The 16,522-nt window shown below is 53.5% G+C and overlaps 2 protein-coding genes across 2 annotated transcripts; one reads left to right on the top strand and one right to left on the bottom strand.

Annotated features, from left to right (window-relative positions):
• The first annotated feature begins 216 nt into the window (after positions 1 to 216).
• NEFM (neurofilament medium chain) lies at positions 217 to 5,811 on the top strand. The gene is made up of 3 exons (XM_069035635.1): positions 217 to 1,291; positions 1,795 to 1,919; positions 3,305 to 5,811. Exons 1-3 carry the CDS (start codon positions 230 to 232, stop codon positions 4,638 to 4,640), a joined length of 2,523 nt encoding a protein of 840 aa, XP_068891736.1. The 5' UTR covers positions 217 to 229; the 3' UTR covers positions 4,641 to 5,811.
• A 4,697-nt stretch (positions 5,812 to 10,508) lies between these two features.
• NEFL (neurofilament light chain) lies at positions 10,509 to 15,338 on the bottom strand. The gene is made up of 4 exons (XM_069035629.1): positions 14,274 to 15,338; positions 12,927 to 13,051; positions 11,830 to 12,146; positions 10,509 to 11,093 (listed from the first exon to the last, which is right to left on the bottom strand). The coding sequence occupies exons 1-4, from the start codon at positions 15,321 to 15,323 to the stop codon at positions 10,891 to 10,893; spliced, it is 1,695 nt and encodes a 564-aa protein (XP_068891730.1). The 5' UTR covers positions 15,324 to 15,338; the 3' UTR covers positions 10,509 to 10,890.
• Positions 15,339 to 16,522: the final 1,184 nt, after the last annotated feature.

The raw sequence follows: 16,522 nt of genomic DNA, 5'->3' as shown, positions 1-16,522 counted from the left end.
GGGGCACCGGGGAGGCGTCAGGGGCCGGGCAGGGGCAGCCGGGACGAGGCGAGGGACGGCAAGGGAAGGAAGGGGGAGCCGGGGCGGGGCGCGGGGCGGGCCGGGGCCGGGCCGGGGGGAGCCGCCCCCCGCACACGTGTGCGGAGCCGCCCCGCAGCCGCCCGGCGGGGCTATAAAAGGGGCGGCGGCGGCCGGAGCAGCCCCGCACCGCCGCCCCCAGCGCCCCACCATGAGCTACACCATGGAGCCCCTGGGCAACCCCTCGTACCGCCGGGTGACCGAGACCCGGGCTACCTACAGCCGCGCCAGCGCGTCCCCGTCCAGCGGCTTCCGCTCGCAGTCGTGGTCTCGGGGCTCGGGCAGCACCGTGTCCTCGTCCTACAAGCGCCCCAACCTGGGCGGCCCGCGGGCCGCCTACGGCTCCACGGTGCTGAGCTCGGCCGAGAGCCTGGACGTGAGCCAGTCCTCGCTGCTGAACGGCGCGGCCGAGCTCAAGCTGAGCCGCTCCAACGAGAAGGAGCAGCTGCAGGGGCTCAACGACCGCTTCGCCGGCTACATCGAGAAGGTGCATTACCTGGAGCAGCAGAACAAGGAGATCGAGGCGGAGCTGGCGGCGCTGCGGCAGAAACACGCCGGGCGGGCGCAGCTGAGCGACGCCTACGAGCAGGAGCTGCGGGAGCTGCGCGGGGCCCTGGAGCAGGTGAGCCACGAGAAGGCGCAGATCCAGCTGGACTCGGAGCACATCGAGGAGGACATCCAGCGCCTGCGGGAGCGCTTCGAGGATGAGGCGCGGCTGCGCGACGAGACGGAGGCGACGATCCGCGCCCTGCGCAAGGAGATGGAGGAGGCCTCGCTGATGCGCGCCGAGCTGGACAAGAAGGTGCAGTCGCTGCAGGACGAGGTGGCCTTCCTGAGGGGCAACCACGAGGAGGAGGTGGCCGAGCTGCTGGCGCAGCTGCAGGCGTCCCACGCCACGGTGGAGAGGAAGGACTACCTGAAGACAGACCTGACGACGGCGCTGAAGGAGATCCGCGCCCAGCTCGAGTGCCAGTCCGACCACAACATGCACCAGGCCGAGGAGTGGTTCAAGTGCCGCTACGCCAAGCTCACCGAGGCGGCCGAGCAGAACAAGGAGGCGATCCGCTCCGCCAAGGAGGAGATCGCCGAGTACCGCCGGCAGCTCCAGTCCAAGAGCATCGAGCTCGAGTCGGTGCGCGGCACCAAGGAGTCGCTGGAGAGGCAGCTCAGCGACATCGAGGAGCGCCACAATAACGACCTCACCACCTATCAGGTACCGGGGAGGCGGCGCGGGGCTGTCCCGAGCCCGGCGGGGGGGTGGCCGGTGCCCGCTCTGGGGAGGGGGATGCGGGGGGTGCCCGGTGCCCGCTCTGGGGAGGGGGATGCGGGGGGTGCCCGGTGCCAGCCCCCGGCGAGGGATGGAGGGCTGCGGGGGGTGCCCGGTGCCCGCTCCGGCGGGAGGGATGCGGGAGGTGCCCGGTGCCAGCCCCCGGCGAGGGATGGAGGGGTGCGGGAGGTGCCCGGTGCCCGCTCCGGCGGGAGGGATGCGGGAGGTGCCCGGTGCCGGCTGCGCAGCGAGGGATGCAGGGATGCGGAAGGCGGGGAGAGGATGCTGCGGAGGGCGGTGGGAGCGGGTGGGTCCTGCTCTGATGCCGGCCCTGCCTCCCCGAGCGGCGGGAAGAGTTTCTAAAAGTCCCCTCAGAGAAGTTGTGCCCGCTCTGTCCCCGCGTGCAGCGCCTGCCCGTGTCACAGGGGTTTTCTGCGTCTCCCTTGCAGGACACGATTCACCAGCTGGAAAACGAGCTCAGAGGAACGAAGTGGGAAATGGCTCGTCACTTGAGGGAGTACCAGGACCTCCTCAATGTCAAGATGGCCCTGGACATCGAAATTGCTGCGTACAGGTACAGTGGGATCACTGCAGACGTGTCTGGAATATTAATAGCACTGCGGATGCTGCTGGCTCGGGAGGCTTTACCACAGCTAAGAAATATCTGCATGCAGTGAACACGGGTAAAATTAGAGCCTGGCTAAATCATTGCAACCATTAGCCAGCCCAGTGAGAGCCCAGAAGGTCATTAGGGACCAGCTAATCAGTGGTAGAGCTGCCAGCAAGCCCCGCGGGCACAGCACAGCGTGACTCAGTGCGGCGGCTCCCGTGCCGCATTCTGTCCTTGGCCGCACGAGCAGGAGATGCAGCGAAAGACGAGTTTATTTTTAATTCCTGTCTGCTTTGCAGATGCCAGGCATGCAGGGCTTGTCACCAGAACTCCCTTTCATCGCCTGGGAGAGACAGGGAATTTGCTTGATCACGGTTTGAGGCAGCGAGTGCTGATCTGCCTGTCACAAACACTTTTGCTTTTCTTGCTCAACTTTCCTTCAGAGGCACCCGCTCTAATCTGGAGCTGAGCGTTGCTTGCTGTTGCCATCACCTGGCAGGTTTTTTTAGTCTCCTCTGTATCACTTCAGAACTCACTGGAGAGCTCCTGATTTTTCTGGGTCACAGGCTCAGATGAAAAACATTTGAATAAAAGAAAAGTAAAAACAACAAAAAGCCACCCCCATCTCCAGATCTGTTGAAATTCCTGAGGTTGTTCAGACACACAGACACCCCGGGGGCTGTAGCTGGCTGCTGCCAAAGACAGCTGAAATCTCCAGTTCTCATATTCCCACAAAAAAAGGTGGATGCCCAAATTGCCAAATTAGAACATGTGCTCTAATCAGCTGTGACTGCCTCAGACACAATATTTGATTTGGGTCTCTTGGCTGTGTCAAATTCTGTTTGCCTAGGTCGTAATGAATCCTATGAAATTAATTAGTTTGTCCTAATCCCTGCTGATTTACGCCATAATGGAGCTTTCTGACATTAAAGATGAATTTTAACTGATCACTGACGTGTCACACCTGCCACGGGCAAACCAAGCTGAAAACTGCTGGATGTGAGTTTTGCAGAAGAGCGGATTCAAGGAAAGCTGGGCTGGGGCCATGAGCTGTGGATGGCACTGGGCAGTTCCAGCACATTCCACAGCAAACTGGTTCCGTCCTGCTGGCAGGGGAACAGTACAGCAGGGACTGTGATAGAATCCTGGAATGGTTTGGGTTGGAAGAGATCTTAAAGCTCATCCCAAAGCAGGGACACCTTCCACTATCCCAGGTTGCTCCACGCCCTGTCCAGCCTGGCCTTGGACACTTCCAGGGATGGAGCAGCCACAATTATTCCAACAACTGTCCCTTATTTTGGTTTTTTATGCTCATTTTCTTTTTTTTTCTCTCCTCCTGATTCCCTCAGGAAGCTGCTGGAGGGTGAAGAGACAAGATTCAGTGCCTTCTCTGGAAGCATTACTGGTCCCATATTCACACACAGACAACCATCTGTCACAATAGCATCCACCAAAATCCAGAAAACGAAAATCGAACCACCAAAGCTGAAGGTCCAGCACAAGTTTGTAGAAGAAATCATTGAAGAGACGAAGGTGGAGGACGAAAAGTCTGAGATGGAAGATGCCCTGGCAGCCATTGCAGAAGAAATGGCAGCCAAGGCACAGCAGGAAGAACAGGAGGAAGAAAAAGCAGAAGAAGCTGCAGAGGAAGAAGTTTCTGAGAAGGCTCCTGCAGAAGAAGCTGCACCTGAGGAGGAAGAGAAGGAGGAAGAGGAAGTAGAGGAGGAAGAAGCTGCAAAATCTGACGCCGCAGAAGAAGGTGGCTCTGAAAAAGAAGAAATTGAGGAAAAGGAAGAAGAGGAGGAAGCTGAGGAAGAGGAGGAAAAACCTGAGGCCAAGGGCAAAGCTGAAGAGGTACCAGCAAAGGCAGAGAAGGTCAAAACACCTCCCGCAAAGTCCCCCCCGAAATCGCCCCCAAAATCCCCCGTAACAGAACCGGCCAAGGCCGCCCCCAAAGAAAAAGCCGCGGAAGCAGCGAAAGAACAGAAGGCGGAGAAAGCAGAGAAGGCGGCCAAGGAGGAGGAGAAAGCAGCGTCTCCAGAGAAACCTGCCACGCCAAAGGTGACCTCCCCGGAGAAGGCTGCGACCCCGGAGAAGGCTGCGACCCCAGAGAAGGCTGCGACGCCGGAGAAGGCTGCGACCCCAGAGAAGGCTGCGACGCCGGAGAAGCCGCGCTCCCCTGAAAAGCCGGCGAGCCCGGAGAAGCCGCGCACTCCCGAGAAGCCCGTGACTCCTGAGAAGCCCCGGTCCCCGGAGAAGCCTCCCTCCCCGGTCAAGGATGCCAAGGCTGTGGTGGAGGAGACCATCACCGTCACCAAGGTAACAAAAGTGAGCGCCGAGGCCGAGAAGGAGTCGAGGAAAGAGGACATCGCGGTCAACGGGGAGGTGGAGGAGAAAAAGGAGGAGTCCAAAGAGAAGGAGGAGGAAGACAAGGGAGTGGTGACCAACGGCCTCGATGTGAGCCCCGTGGATGACAAGGCTGAGAAAATCGTGGTAACCAAAAAAGTAGAGAAAATCACAGGGGAGGGTGGGGACAGCGGGACCACGTTTATCACGAAGTCGGTGACCGTCACTCAGAAGGTGGAGGAGCACGAAGAAAGCTTCGAGGAGAAGTTGGTGTCCACCAAGAAAGTGGAGAAAGTCACTTCACACGCCGTAGTAAAGGAGATTAAAGAGAGCGAATAAAACCAACCATAGCTAAAATTCAAACCAATTCAAGAGCTTGGGTCGGTGCAAAAGGTTAAGCCATAGACAGCTGCAAAATGCATGTGGGTGACGGCTTCAAAGCAGATCGGGTTCTCTCACGGAGGCTCCAGACACACAGTATTTTACTTTTTCGTGCAATATAGGGAAGGGGGGGGGAATGCATGCAGGCTCAAGATGTACTCCCTCCACAGAGCTTGGGGATCTACAAAAAAATACTACTACTACTAGTGCATGAGATGAAATGTGCAGAGGAAGCTTTTCTGAATTTCCTGAGCTGTTGGAGGGACGTATCTGAGGAACGAGTTCAGATGTATTATGCAAAGAACCAACTGAGCCAAAACCAAACTGAAAACAGTAATAGAGTATTCATGAGAACCAGAACTCTCCTAGCCTTAAAAAAAAACAATAAAAAAAGCTACTTATAACTAATTATGTTTACCTCACTGGTGCAATTAGGGTGGACTTTTGCTCCTGGGAGAACCTTGTTGACATGCACAGTACGCAACCTTTTGTTGTTTGATGTAAAACAGTCACAGCAGTTCTTGCTCAATAAAGGTCAATATGAAAACATGACTTGTTCTGGTGATTTGTCCCAATTTAAACCCTTCCCTAGGCTGGATGCTCTCTCCTGAATGGGGATGGAAAATTGCATCAGGTGTTTTTTTCTAAGTGTCCTCGTTTAGGAGCTGGACTTTGGTGGTCCTTGGGGGTCCTGTCCAACCTGGGGTGTTCTGTGGTTTGGGAATTGGCTATGATGGAGAAATTTCCTGTACCAGCACAAAGGCTGGATTAAGAAAGTAAGAGCCACATCCCATATTTTCTAGAGCAAAGAAGAATCCATTGAGCACTTCTGGCTGGCCTTGGGGTGCTTAGAGGGGTTGCAGTTGCTTTTCATAGGAAGGGGAAGGTCTCTGAGCCCTCAATGCTGCTTGCACTGAGCCAAAAAGTGTTAAAACCTTCCGTAAGCATCATTTTCCTCCTTACACCCCAACATCCACACGTAAAGAGAGCCAATTTCCAAAGAATTCCTTGGTTTTTCTGGGAGAGAAGCTGCATGAACCACAGCTGGGTGTGGCACCTTCAGTTTGTCATTTAATTGAGCAAAAACCCATTTAGGGGACTCAACCAAGCCACCACGAGGTCCTCAAAAATGGGTTTGGTTCTGGTTATTTTACCCTCTCTTGCTTTAATTGTATGGGAACCTCCTAATCAATTCTCTGGCTCGAATGATCAAGAGGTTCAATCTGCCTCTAAACACAAAATTCTAAACTCAAAGCCAAGGGTTATAAACTTGACATTTTTAAGTCTTCAATGGCAAGACCTCCGAAGTGGTGGCCTCTTCCAGAGGAATCAAAAATTCCTCTACCTGGAAAAATAAATGGAGATGAATGAAGCAAAGGGAAGAAGATAAAGGCCCCAACTCCAATGTGGGAAATAATTTTAAGATTAATTTCGTGTTTATTCCCCGTTTCAAAAGGAAAGTGAAGAATGCAGCTGCTGCCCCACCTCCCATAACTCACAAAGCAATGCAAATAATTCTAAAGCCTGGATTTAGGCCGTGGACTGCCCTGAAATCTGTGGCCTAACTCAGGGTCTGATCAAAAGCTGTGGTTTCCTTGTGCCTTCGATTCTTCACCCCATCAGTAATTGAAGATCAAGGAGTTTTTAATTGGAAGGGTCCAGCGTGTTCCTCACTGGAGAAGTGGGGAGCCCACAGCAGATAAGGCTTTCAAACCAACCTGGGAGCCTTTGTGGAGCAAAGCACTGGGTGGGAATCTGGGCTCCCAGCTCGGCTGCTGAGTGATGTTTAATTAAAGCAGAGCTAGCAAATTAAATGGCAGCTTCTCTGGAGTCACGTGTGGGTGTGACACAAAAATACCTTTAGGAATGAGGAGTTAAGCACTCCCCTATTTTTGGTGTCTGCACCAAAGGTTTGGGAGCACTGAGGGCGTTTTCCCCTTGGATTTAAACAAAATTTCCAAGAGAACACCGTGGCTCAACCCCAAAACCGAGCCAGAGACAAATATTAACAGGAGATTATGTTTGTACGCTTTCAGTTAAGTTCCAGGAGTCCCTAAAGTGTCCCAAACTGCAAAATCCACCCCTCAGAGTGGAAAGTTGGGAATATTCAGCAGGGAGAGGAAGGGTCACCTTGCCCGGTGGATTAAATGTTGGTGTCAGCAGGAGACTCAGGAACATTTAACGTGTGCAGGTGGGATCCCAGCCTGGCTATTTCTCATGCTGGGCTTCTTTTCCAGCTGCTTTCTCTTCAGGCCTGGTAGGACACAGCTCCAGGGACCCCAAAATCATCATTTGTGTTGGTTTGCACTCCGGCAATCCAGGACTGCAGTTCCTGAGATGAGGGGTTGGAGCAACCCCTCTGCCTGGGGTACATCCATTCCCTGCATGGTTTTGGGAGGCAAACAAGCCCTTGGCACAATGCATTCCACAACATCCTCATTTTCCTCCTTTTCTCACCCAAAATGTGCCACAGCTTTTAGTTATTACCCACAACTCTATCCCCCCCCTCTCTCACACACCAAATTTGTGAATTTAGCCCATTTCCCACTGCAGATGTTCCCAGCAAATCCTAAGAGGAACAAGCAAGTGGTTAACACATTTCTAAATGTTTATAAAACTGTAAGAACTGATTAATATTTCATGGTGCCAAGAGGGTTTTGTCTACTGACATCTGCAATCAAACAGTTTCAAAGGAGAGCACAATTCCCGGGCAGAGAGGCATAAATAGGATGTTATTTGCCTGTTCTGCACCAATTACTCCTCCAGACTGCACAGAACCAGTGAAGGGAATAATTATTTTCAGACAGAGAAGTTCATTAAACAATAAAAAAATATCCATGAAGGGAAAAACTCTAATTAAAGGAATTGACAGTGAGGATTTGTGCATCTTTTTTAAGGTGGGATATCAAGACCACCGTGGCTTCAGGAGCTGGAGGGCTCTAAACCAGGATCTTCCTACTATGCTGGGTTGTGGAGGTGCCACAGATATTCTTCAGCATCCCAGAACAAAATTCCAGGTGGGAACAAACTGGGCAGTGTTACAAAACACAAACAGGTTGCATTTGCCAGGGAGCTGAGTCAGGCACCAGAATTTTCTCCAGTCATCGGGGTTTGTGTGCTCCCTGTTCACATGTGGGCTCTATTCCTGCTTTTTTTTTCAGGATTTAAGTATCCTTAACTAATCTGGGAAGGCAGCAAATGATGAGCTGTTAATTATTTAGTTACTAGAAGGTGAATTTCTGGACTTGGGATGTTCTGTACAGGTGCTCCCCATGCTGAGGGGAGGGGAGGGGGTGTATGTGCATCTCAGGGAAAGCATCCAGCACCTCCCTGGGTGTTCCCTGGGTGAGACCTCAGCCTGAACCAGACCCAAAGAGCAGGAAAAAAAACCCCAGGACACTCCTGGCTTTTCTTGCAGCTGCAACTCGGGGGAAAGTTTCTCCTGAGCCTCCCTCTGCCAGCTCTTACTGCATTGCGTCAAAGCCAGCGCCTGGATTTTCCAAGGTAAAGCGAGTGCTGGCAGCAGGATCCATCCCACAGCCCTGGGAGCAGCTGGGAACACACAAATCCAGCCCAGCCTCCCTCCCACCAGTTTGGGCAGCGGGGCAGGACTGGGGCCCAGCCCGGGCGGTCACTGCAGAGTCAGCCCTGCTGCAGCTCCTGCTGGGGCTGACTCACAGAGCCCGGCGGAGCTGCAATGCAATAAAAAGAACAGAGGGAGCAGGGATCAGCCTGGGAACGGCAGCAGGAGAGAGGGGAGAGCTGCTGGAGCTCTGGATGTGCTGCTCTGGAGCAGCCCTGGCTGCACAGGGAGCTTTGCTTTCCAGAACAGAGACGGGTGCAAAGGGCTGAGGGAAGGAGGAGTTTGTCAGCAAAAAAAGACTTGGAAGAGGAAGTAAAATGGGGTTTTGAAGAGTTAAAAGGAGCTCAGAGTGCTGGAGAAAGGCAGGATTTAATTTATCATGGAATGGTTTGGGTGGGAAAGGACCTTAAAGCCCATCCAGTGCCACCCCTGCCATGCCCAGGGACACCTCCCACTGTCCCAGGCTGCTCCAGCCTGGCCTTGGGCACTGCCAGGGATCCAGGGGCATCCCCAGCTGCTCTGGGAATTCCAGCCCAGCCCCTCAAGATCCTCTGAATAAAGAATTCCTTCCCAATATCCCATCTAAACCTCCTCCCTGTCAGTTTGAAGCCGTTCCCCCCTGTCCTGTCCCTCCTTCCCTCATCAATGCTCTCTCCAGCCGAGCTGCCCAGCTCTGCTCTGGCTTTGATGGTCCTGATGGGCTCTGCCCAGGGCTGGAACAGGTTTTTTTCTCCTCAGGGGCAGCCCCTCTCTCCCAGCTGAGTGCAGGCATCATTTCCTGCTGCAGGACTCAGGGGAGTTTCTGAGAACCAGCTCTGGTTTCTGAGAAGCAGCTCCTGCTCCTTATCTCCGAGCAGCAGCCCCGACGGTCTGCTGGGGGAGCTGGAGGCATCACACCCCAGGGGGAGCAGCTCCCCTCCATCCCCCCAGCAGCTGTAAAAACACTCAGTAAAGAGCACTGCAAGCTCCCCCAATTCTCCTCACCACTGGCCTGGAGAGGGGAAATGAGATCTGCTTTGTAACAACAGCTCTGATAAAAACAGGGAGGAAAATAAAGCAGGAGGGAAGTGGAAAAAGAAATATTTAAGAGGTGTTGTTGAAGAAAGTGAAAATTATTTTACCTCTTTTCCTTCTGGTTCTCAAAAGCATCAAACTCCCAGGAAAGTAGGGAAAAAAAAAATTGGGGAATGATACTGGAACTCCCTGAGTTACTGGAATTACTGCTTTTCCAAAAGGCTTGACCAAGCTTCCTTTTCTTTCTCCTGCTGCTTTTCTTGGGAGTGGGAAAGAAAATAATAATTTTAAGTGCTTACTTCAGCCAGCACAATCTCTTTTATCACCCTTTAAACACTGAAAAGGGAGATGCTTTTGGAACACTCCTAAAATTTGTGTTAAAAAGAGATTTCCTTTCTCTCTGAACAAAGCCTTTGAGGAGAACCGAGACCACATCCCCAGTGCAAAAAATGAAAAAGCTACCCCAAAATCCTGTGCAAAAATTCATCCAGCCACATCTGTCTGTAAAGCTTAAGGCAGCCATTAATGCCTATTTGAACTCAGATTTCCATGGGTTTAGTTTATTTAAACAGGTTTAATTTGCAGCATTAGCCCAGTGCTTGCCCTTACAAGGTTTAATTTCATGTCACAGCTGTAGGGGAGTGGAAGTTAAACAGGCTCAGAGCACAGCACAGTGCTTAGGCAGTGCCAGGCCGTGCTGCTGTTGGATGCTCCATTTCTGTGCCTTTTTTAGCTCAGGCAAAACTTTAAAAATCCCTGAAAAATTCTCAGGATGAGCCTCTGCAGCCCAGAGAGGGTTGAGTTCTGCAGCTGGGAGAGAGAGGCAGCTCCTTCCCCCACACCATCCATCCCTCTAACTGCTCATCGTGTTCTGATTTTAAGGTCATTTTTGCAGATGTTTGCTCCAAGCCTCACCTACACCCTCACTCGCTTCTTCCATCACTGACCCACCAGACACTGAACAACTTCCTGCCACCATTGAACAGCCACATTTGCATTTCCCCTCTGTATTGGTTTGGCCAAATTCCCATTTTTTAGGAGGCAGCTTGTGCTTGTTGCACCCCCGAGCCCCTGAGACCCATGCCTGCCCCCAGCACACCCCGGGGTGTTTTTGTCAAATGTGTGAAATTTTACACCCCCCCAAGAGATGTTCCTCACTTCTCATCCACAGGGTGAGTGTGATAAACCCCTTTATCAACCTTTTAGGGACACAGGACACGCACGAGGAATCCGTGTAAGCATTTCTGAACTTTATTGACTGCTTTATTGCACGTACTTAATGAAGCCTCCATCACTTCCCCCACCCACCGTTTCCATAATTATTTTAAATGCAAGATAAATGTAACCTTTCATTCCCACCACTTATTTTCCCCCCATTTTAAATGTTAAGGTTCTGGGTCACCCAGGGAAGACAGAAGCCCTGAACTCATACGTGGAACCATGCGGCACTTGGGGAGCAAGCCTTGGGTGCTCTGCAAGCAAACTCAGACTCTGCACAGGGAGAAACATCATAATCATGAACTTGGAACCTCAGTGGTCACTGAATTAAATAGGTGAGACTGCAGCTGGAGCTCAGTCAGCCGTTGGTTCTGATGGAAAGCTGCCCTTGGATCAAGCCTTCTTCTTGCCTTCACTCTCTTCCTTTCCTGCTGCTTCCTTCTCCTCCTTCTCTTCCTTCTCCTCCTTCTCCTCCTCAGCAGCTTCCTCAGCAGCTTCCTGGGACTCCTCCCCTTCTTCTGCTGCTGTTTCTTCCCCTTCTCCTTCTCCTTCCTCTTCCTCACCCTCTTTGGCTTCTTCTGATTCCTCCTTAGCACCTTTGAAGGACAGAAAGGTATTTCACATCCGGGTCCAATTCCTGATCCCAATTCAGTGGGATCCTCCCTCAACCCCACCCATTCTGGCAGCCAGCTACAGCAAAACTGCACAACCAATTTGTCCTGGATTTCAGGGGGACTGAAACACTTGATAAAAACAAATCATGGCTGTGAAAAATCTCAGTTCTGGACTCACTGCTTAAAGCAAAGACTTGAAGAATCTGTCACTGCTCTCCGATTGGCTCTTTAGCTGTAACTTCCCTATAATTAAACTTTACACTAACGAACCCCTCACAGTTCCACGGCCACCAATGCACTGCAGAGATGTGACACTGCCGTGCACTGAACCCAGTAATTCCAGCCCCAGACGTCAGCTGATGTTCCCATTGTCTCGGGCTGCTCTCTGGGAATTCATATCCAGCTCAGGATGTCCTTGGTCCTTCTTTTTGAGGATATCCCTCATAACTAAATGCTGCTTGCTGCCACCTGAACATTATCATTGAGGGTTTTGGAAACCTATCATCAGCCTGACTGAACATTTCACCTGATCTTCCACTCAATATTCAGACTTCCCTGCTTGAATTCCGTGTGCTTAATCCCACCATCCTTTGGCTCATGGAAGTAGAAAATGAAAGAGTTTTAATCATTAGATTTAATCATTGGGATTTCTGGGGTTTATCCCATATGAACAGGGATGAAACATGAAAAAAAGGGATTTAGAAGTAACTCTAAGTACCTTCCTCCTCTTCTTCGGCCTCTTCTCCCGCTTCTTCCTCGCCTTCCTCTTTCTCTTCCTCCTCACCCTCTTCTGCAGGAGCTGCCTTGGCTTCTCCTGCTTTGGCAGCCTCGATGGTTTCCTCGATTTCAATCTGCTCCTCCTGGACGTGGCTGGAGTAGTAGGTGGGGAAGGAGCGGGTGGTCATCAGGTAGGAGCTGGACTGGAGGCCGCTGTAGGCGGACCTGCCGAAGGTGGGGGCACTCTGGCTGTAGCCACTGGTGATGCTGCCGACACTGGTGAAGCTGAGCCGGGTCTCTTCCCCTTCCAGCAGTTTCCTAGCAGGGAAAAACAAAAGCAAGGAGAAAGGAATTGGTTGTGCTGCAGCAGGATCCAGCATCACAAGCCCTGGAGATATTTGGTTGTTAATTAAGGGCTGGTTTTGCACCGTGTGCCAGTGCTACACTATTTTCTTGGAATAATCCCTTTCAGATGTGTCTATTGCAGGTGAATTAATGATTTTCCTTGTTGGAAGGAACAGGAAAACCCCTCTAGAACCAGGTTCCTCTAGCAGGTGAAGCTAGAGGTGTATTTTGCCACCCTGCAGCTCGCACAGACCGGCACAGCCGTAACAATTTGCTGCTGAGATGTCAGACAACGTTTGGAGCTGCTCTCTCAGTATTCCCCCTTGTGGCTTCCACAGAAATTCTGCTCCAGCATCGGAATCTCTCAGTATCTGGGACAAAACATCACAGTTATTTAGCAACAATTCTACTGGAAAATATTTAATTTGTAGATTTGCAAGTCAGAAACAAACCCCGTTCTTGAGGGCATTTGAGGGATTTCCCATTTTGAAAATGAACCATTTTTATTGAGGAATTCCACTGATACAAAATCTCTCCCCCAAGTACAGAACAGGTATTTTTATCTGTCAGGATGGAGAACTGAGATCATTTATTGCCACGCTAAAAATTCTGTGTGCACACAGAGAGGAGCTGATTAAACTCTGCCACAAATCTATGAAGATTTCTGTTGGGGGAATGATCAATAACCTGAATTCTCCTGAAGAGAATGGGAACTGCTCCGAGTTCTAGTTCATTAAAACATCCCCCCCATACCTATAGGCTGCAATTTCGATGTCCAGAGCCATTTTCACATTGAGCAGGTCCTGATATTCCTTCAAGTACCGAGCCATCTCACTCTTTGTGGTTCTCAGCTCGTTCTCCAATTTGTTGATTGTATCCTGTTGGATGGAACAATATCGACAGCATAAAATTCCCATTTCTCCCTAGTCTAGCAATAATCACAAGGAATTTCTCCAATCCTTTTAACTTAATCTTGCTCTAGCAGACAGAAACTGCACAGCTCCCACTCCACCCTCAGCCAAAAAGCCTCATTTAACACCTTCCCTGGCAGGTTTTCTACAGCACATTATTCCAGCCCTATTTGACACACAGAGCCAAATTTTCTGGTACCCAAGTGCCAAAGCATCCACGAAATTTGTGTGTTGTTTCATTTTGAATTTGGCCTCTGTGTGCTTTTTCTAATTTTAGCTTCAGGATATCCACTGATGATCCTTGCAGGTCCCTTCCAGCTCGGGATATTCAGTGATTCCATGATTTTTTTGTGCAGAACAGTTCAGGCTGTATCAGTACGTGGACACATGAGTTTGTGCTTTATCAGGGGCGTTCTGCGTTATGATTTTGTAACACCTCACACTTCAGATAAGCAATACCAGAGCATCCCCATCTCTGGGATGATTTTGGTAACTCAGATCCTGATTGGGGTCTGTATTTCCACACCACATCCTGCTTTACAGCTCCGTGGCACTGCACTGGCATTTTAGGATGCCTTACCTGCAACACAGGCACAGCACAAACCAGGAGTGATGCTGCCAACAACCTCTCCCTGCAAATCCTGATCCCCTCATCTGTGAAGCTCTGCAGACCCCAACTCCCCTCACCTGCAGAACCCCTCAAACCCCAACATCCATCCCTTCAACTGCAGAGCCCAGAAAACCCTGAACGCCCTCACTGCCAGGGAACCTGCACATCTTTATCCCCCTCACAGGCAGGGACCCCACAAATCCCAAACCCCCTCACCTTCAGAACTCTTCAAACCCTAACATCCCTTCACCTGCAGAGCCCAGGAAACCCCGACCCCTGGCACCTGCAGAGCCCTGCAAACCCCATCATCCCTTCACCTGCAGGACCCTGCAAACCCCATCATCCCCTCCCCTGCAGAACCCTTCAAACCCCATCATCCCCTCCCCTGCAGAACCCTTCAAACCCCATCATCCCCTCCCCTGCAGAACCCTTCAAACCCCATCATCCCTTCACCTGCGGGACCCTTCAAACCCCATCATCCCCTCCCCTGCAGAGCCCTGCAAACCCCATCACCCCTTCACCTGCGGGACCCCGACCCTCCTCCTCTGCAGGGACCCTTCCAGCCCCCCACCCCCTCACCTGCAGCGCGGAGATATCCGCGCTCTGCTTCTCTTCCAGCTCCTGCAGCTGCTTCTCCAGCGCCTCGTTCATGCCGCGGGTGGCCTCGATCTCCAGCGTCTTGGCCTTGAGCAGGCGGCGGCTCTCGGACACCTCGTCCTTGGCGGCGCGCACGGCGTCCGTGTTCTTGGCCGCGCTCTCGCTGAGCACGGTGAAGCGGCTGCGGAACCACTCCTCGGCGTTCTGCATGTTGCGCGCCGCCAGCTTCTCGTACTGCGCGCGGATGTCGCGCAGCGCGGCCGACAGGTCGGGCTTGGCCGACACGTCCATCTCCACGGACAGGTGCGCGTACTGGATCTGCGCCTGCAGCTCGGCCAGCTCCTCCTCGTGCACCTTCTTGAGGAAGGCCAGCTCGTCCAGCAGGCTGTCCACGCGCTTCTCCAGCTCCGCCCGCGCCAGCGCCGCCTCGTCCGCGCCCTTGCGCACCTCGAGCAGCCGCGCCTCCGCGTCCTCGCGGCTCAGCACCTCCTCCTCGTAGCGCGCCTGGAGCCCGCGCAGCGTCTCCTCCAGGCTCTCCCGCTCGCCCTGCAGCGCCTGCTTCTCGCTCGTCGCCTCCTCCGCGGCCAAGCGCAGCTCGCGGATCTCCTGCTCGTACAGGGCGCGGAAGCGGGAGGGCTCGGCGTGCTTCTGCCGCAGCACCAGCAGCTCGGCCTCCAGCACCTTGTTCTGCTGCTCCAGCTCGTGCACGCGCTCGATGAAGCAGGCGAAGCGGTCGTTGAGGTCCTGCAGCTGCGCTCGCTCCTGGCTGCGGATGGACTTGAGGTCGTTGCTGATGGCGGCCACCTGGCTCAGGTCCAGGCTGTCCACCGAGTGCAGCAGCGAGCCCGAGGCGCTGGAGGTGGCGTAGCTGCGGCGCACGGACACGGAGGACACGGGCGCGGACAGGCTGGAGTACGCGGAGCGCGCCGAGCCGAAGCCGCCGCCGCTGCGCACCGACACATGGATGCGCGGGCTCTCCGCGTAGCGCCGCTTGTAGGACGGGAAGAACGGGTCGTAGCCGTACGAGCTCATGGCTGCGGAGGCTCCTGCGACTGCTCTGCGGCGGGCGCCGCCCGCACCCCGGTATTTATGCACGGGGAGGGCGGGCGGAGCGGCCTCCGGGCGGGGACGGGGCGGGGCGCGGCGGCATCGCCGCGGTGAGGTGACGCCCGGAGCTGTCCAGGCATTCCCTCACTGCTGTGATGGCCCGAGCGGCACGGGCCGGACATCACCGCGATGGTGCCGGGCATCACAGCGGTGAAGGGATGCCTGGACAGCTCCGGGCATCACAGCGGTGGAGGGATGCCTGGACAGCTCCGGGCATCACAGCACTGAAGGGGTGCAGTGGGGGCTGTGACCGGCCCGCTCTGGAACGGCCCCGGCTCGGCCCCGCTTCACCGTCTCAGCCCTGTCTCGGCCCTCCTGGGGCACAGCCTCGGACCTACCTGGGGCATCTCTCGGCGTCCCTCCGGGCCCACCTCTGGCACTTTCAGATCCAGCTCCCCTCAGGTCTATGCGCAGCCCCCAACCCGCCCAGGCTGTGTTGAACACCTCCCTCTGCTTCCCCACAGCTGCCCTGGCAGAAGCCTCGGGGATGCAAACCCCAGGCTGTGGCTGAGGTCCCCTCGGTGAGGTTGGGGAACACCCAGCCCTGGCTGCACCTCAGAACCCCCAGACACGTGTAAATAGGATTTTTTTCCCCTTCAGTTTGCAGTTTTCACAAGGCATGAGTGCTCTCCGAGCCCTTGCACCCTCACCATGTCCTTTGTTACAAGTGGTCCCTAATAACCAGGTAACTTAGGATCATGGAATGGTTTGGGTTGGAGGGACCTTAAAGCCATCCAGTGCCACCCCTGCCATGGGCAGGGACACCTCCCACTGTCCCAGGGTGCTCCAAGCCCTGTCCAACCTGGCCTTGGACACTTCAGGGGAAGCCTGGCAGTGTTACTTGTCCTTTGATTACACGAAAGAAGCAGCAGACACAGGGCGGTTCTCAGTCCTGGCAGAATACCCTGATACCTGGTTCCTTGAGACTCCCTGGAGCCAAAGTCTGTCTGAGACACCGATCACAGGGACAGGATATTTATCCTTGCCTAATCTGGCTAATTCAGAGATTAAACTAGACATCTGCATTGCAGCTACCTCGGGGCCAGGTTATTAGCACTGCTTGATTAAAACAGAGCAGTATTTACGTAGCAGAGATTTATCAGAGGTACATTAGAGATGTATTG

This window comes from Aphelocoma coerulescens, chromosome 22 (genome assembly GCF_041296385.1).
Source record: "Aphelocoma coerulescens isolate FSJ_1873_10779 chromosome 22, UR_Acoe_1.0, whole genome shotgun sequence".
Taxonomy (NCBI): Eukaryota; Metazoa; Chordata; class Aves; order Passeriformes; family Corvidae; genus Aphelocoma; species Aphelocoma coerulescens.
This window is presented reverse-complemented; position numbering and strand designations above follow the sequence as displayed.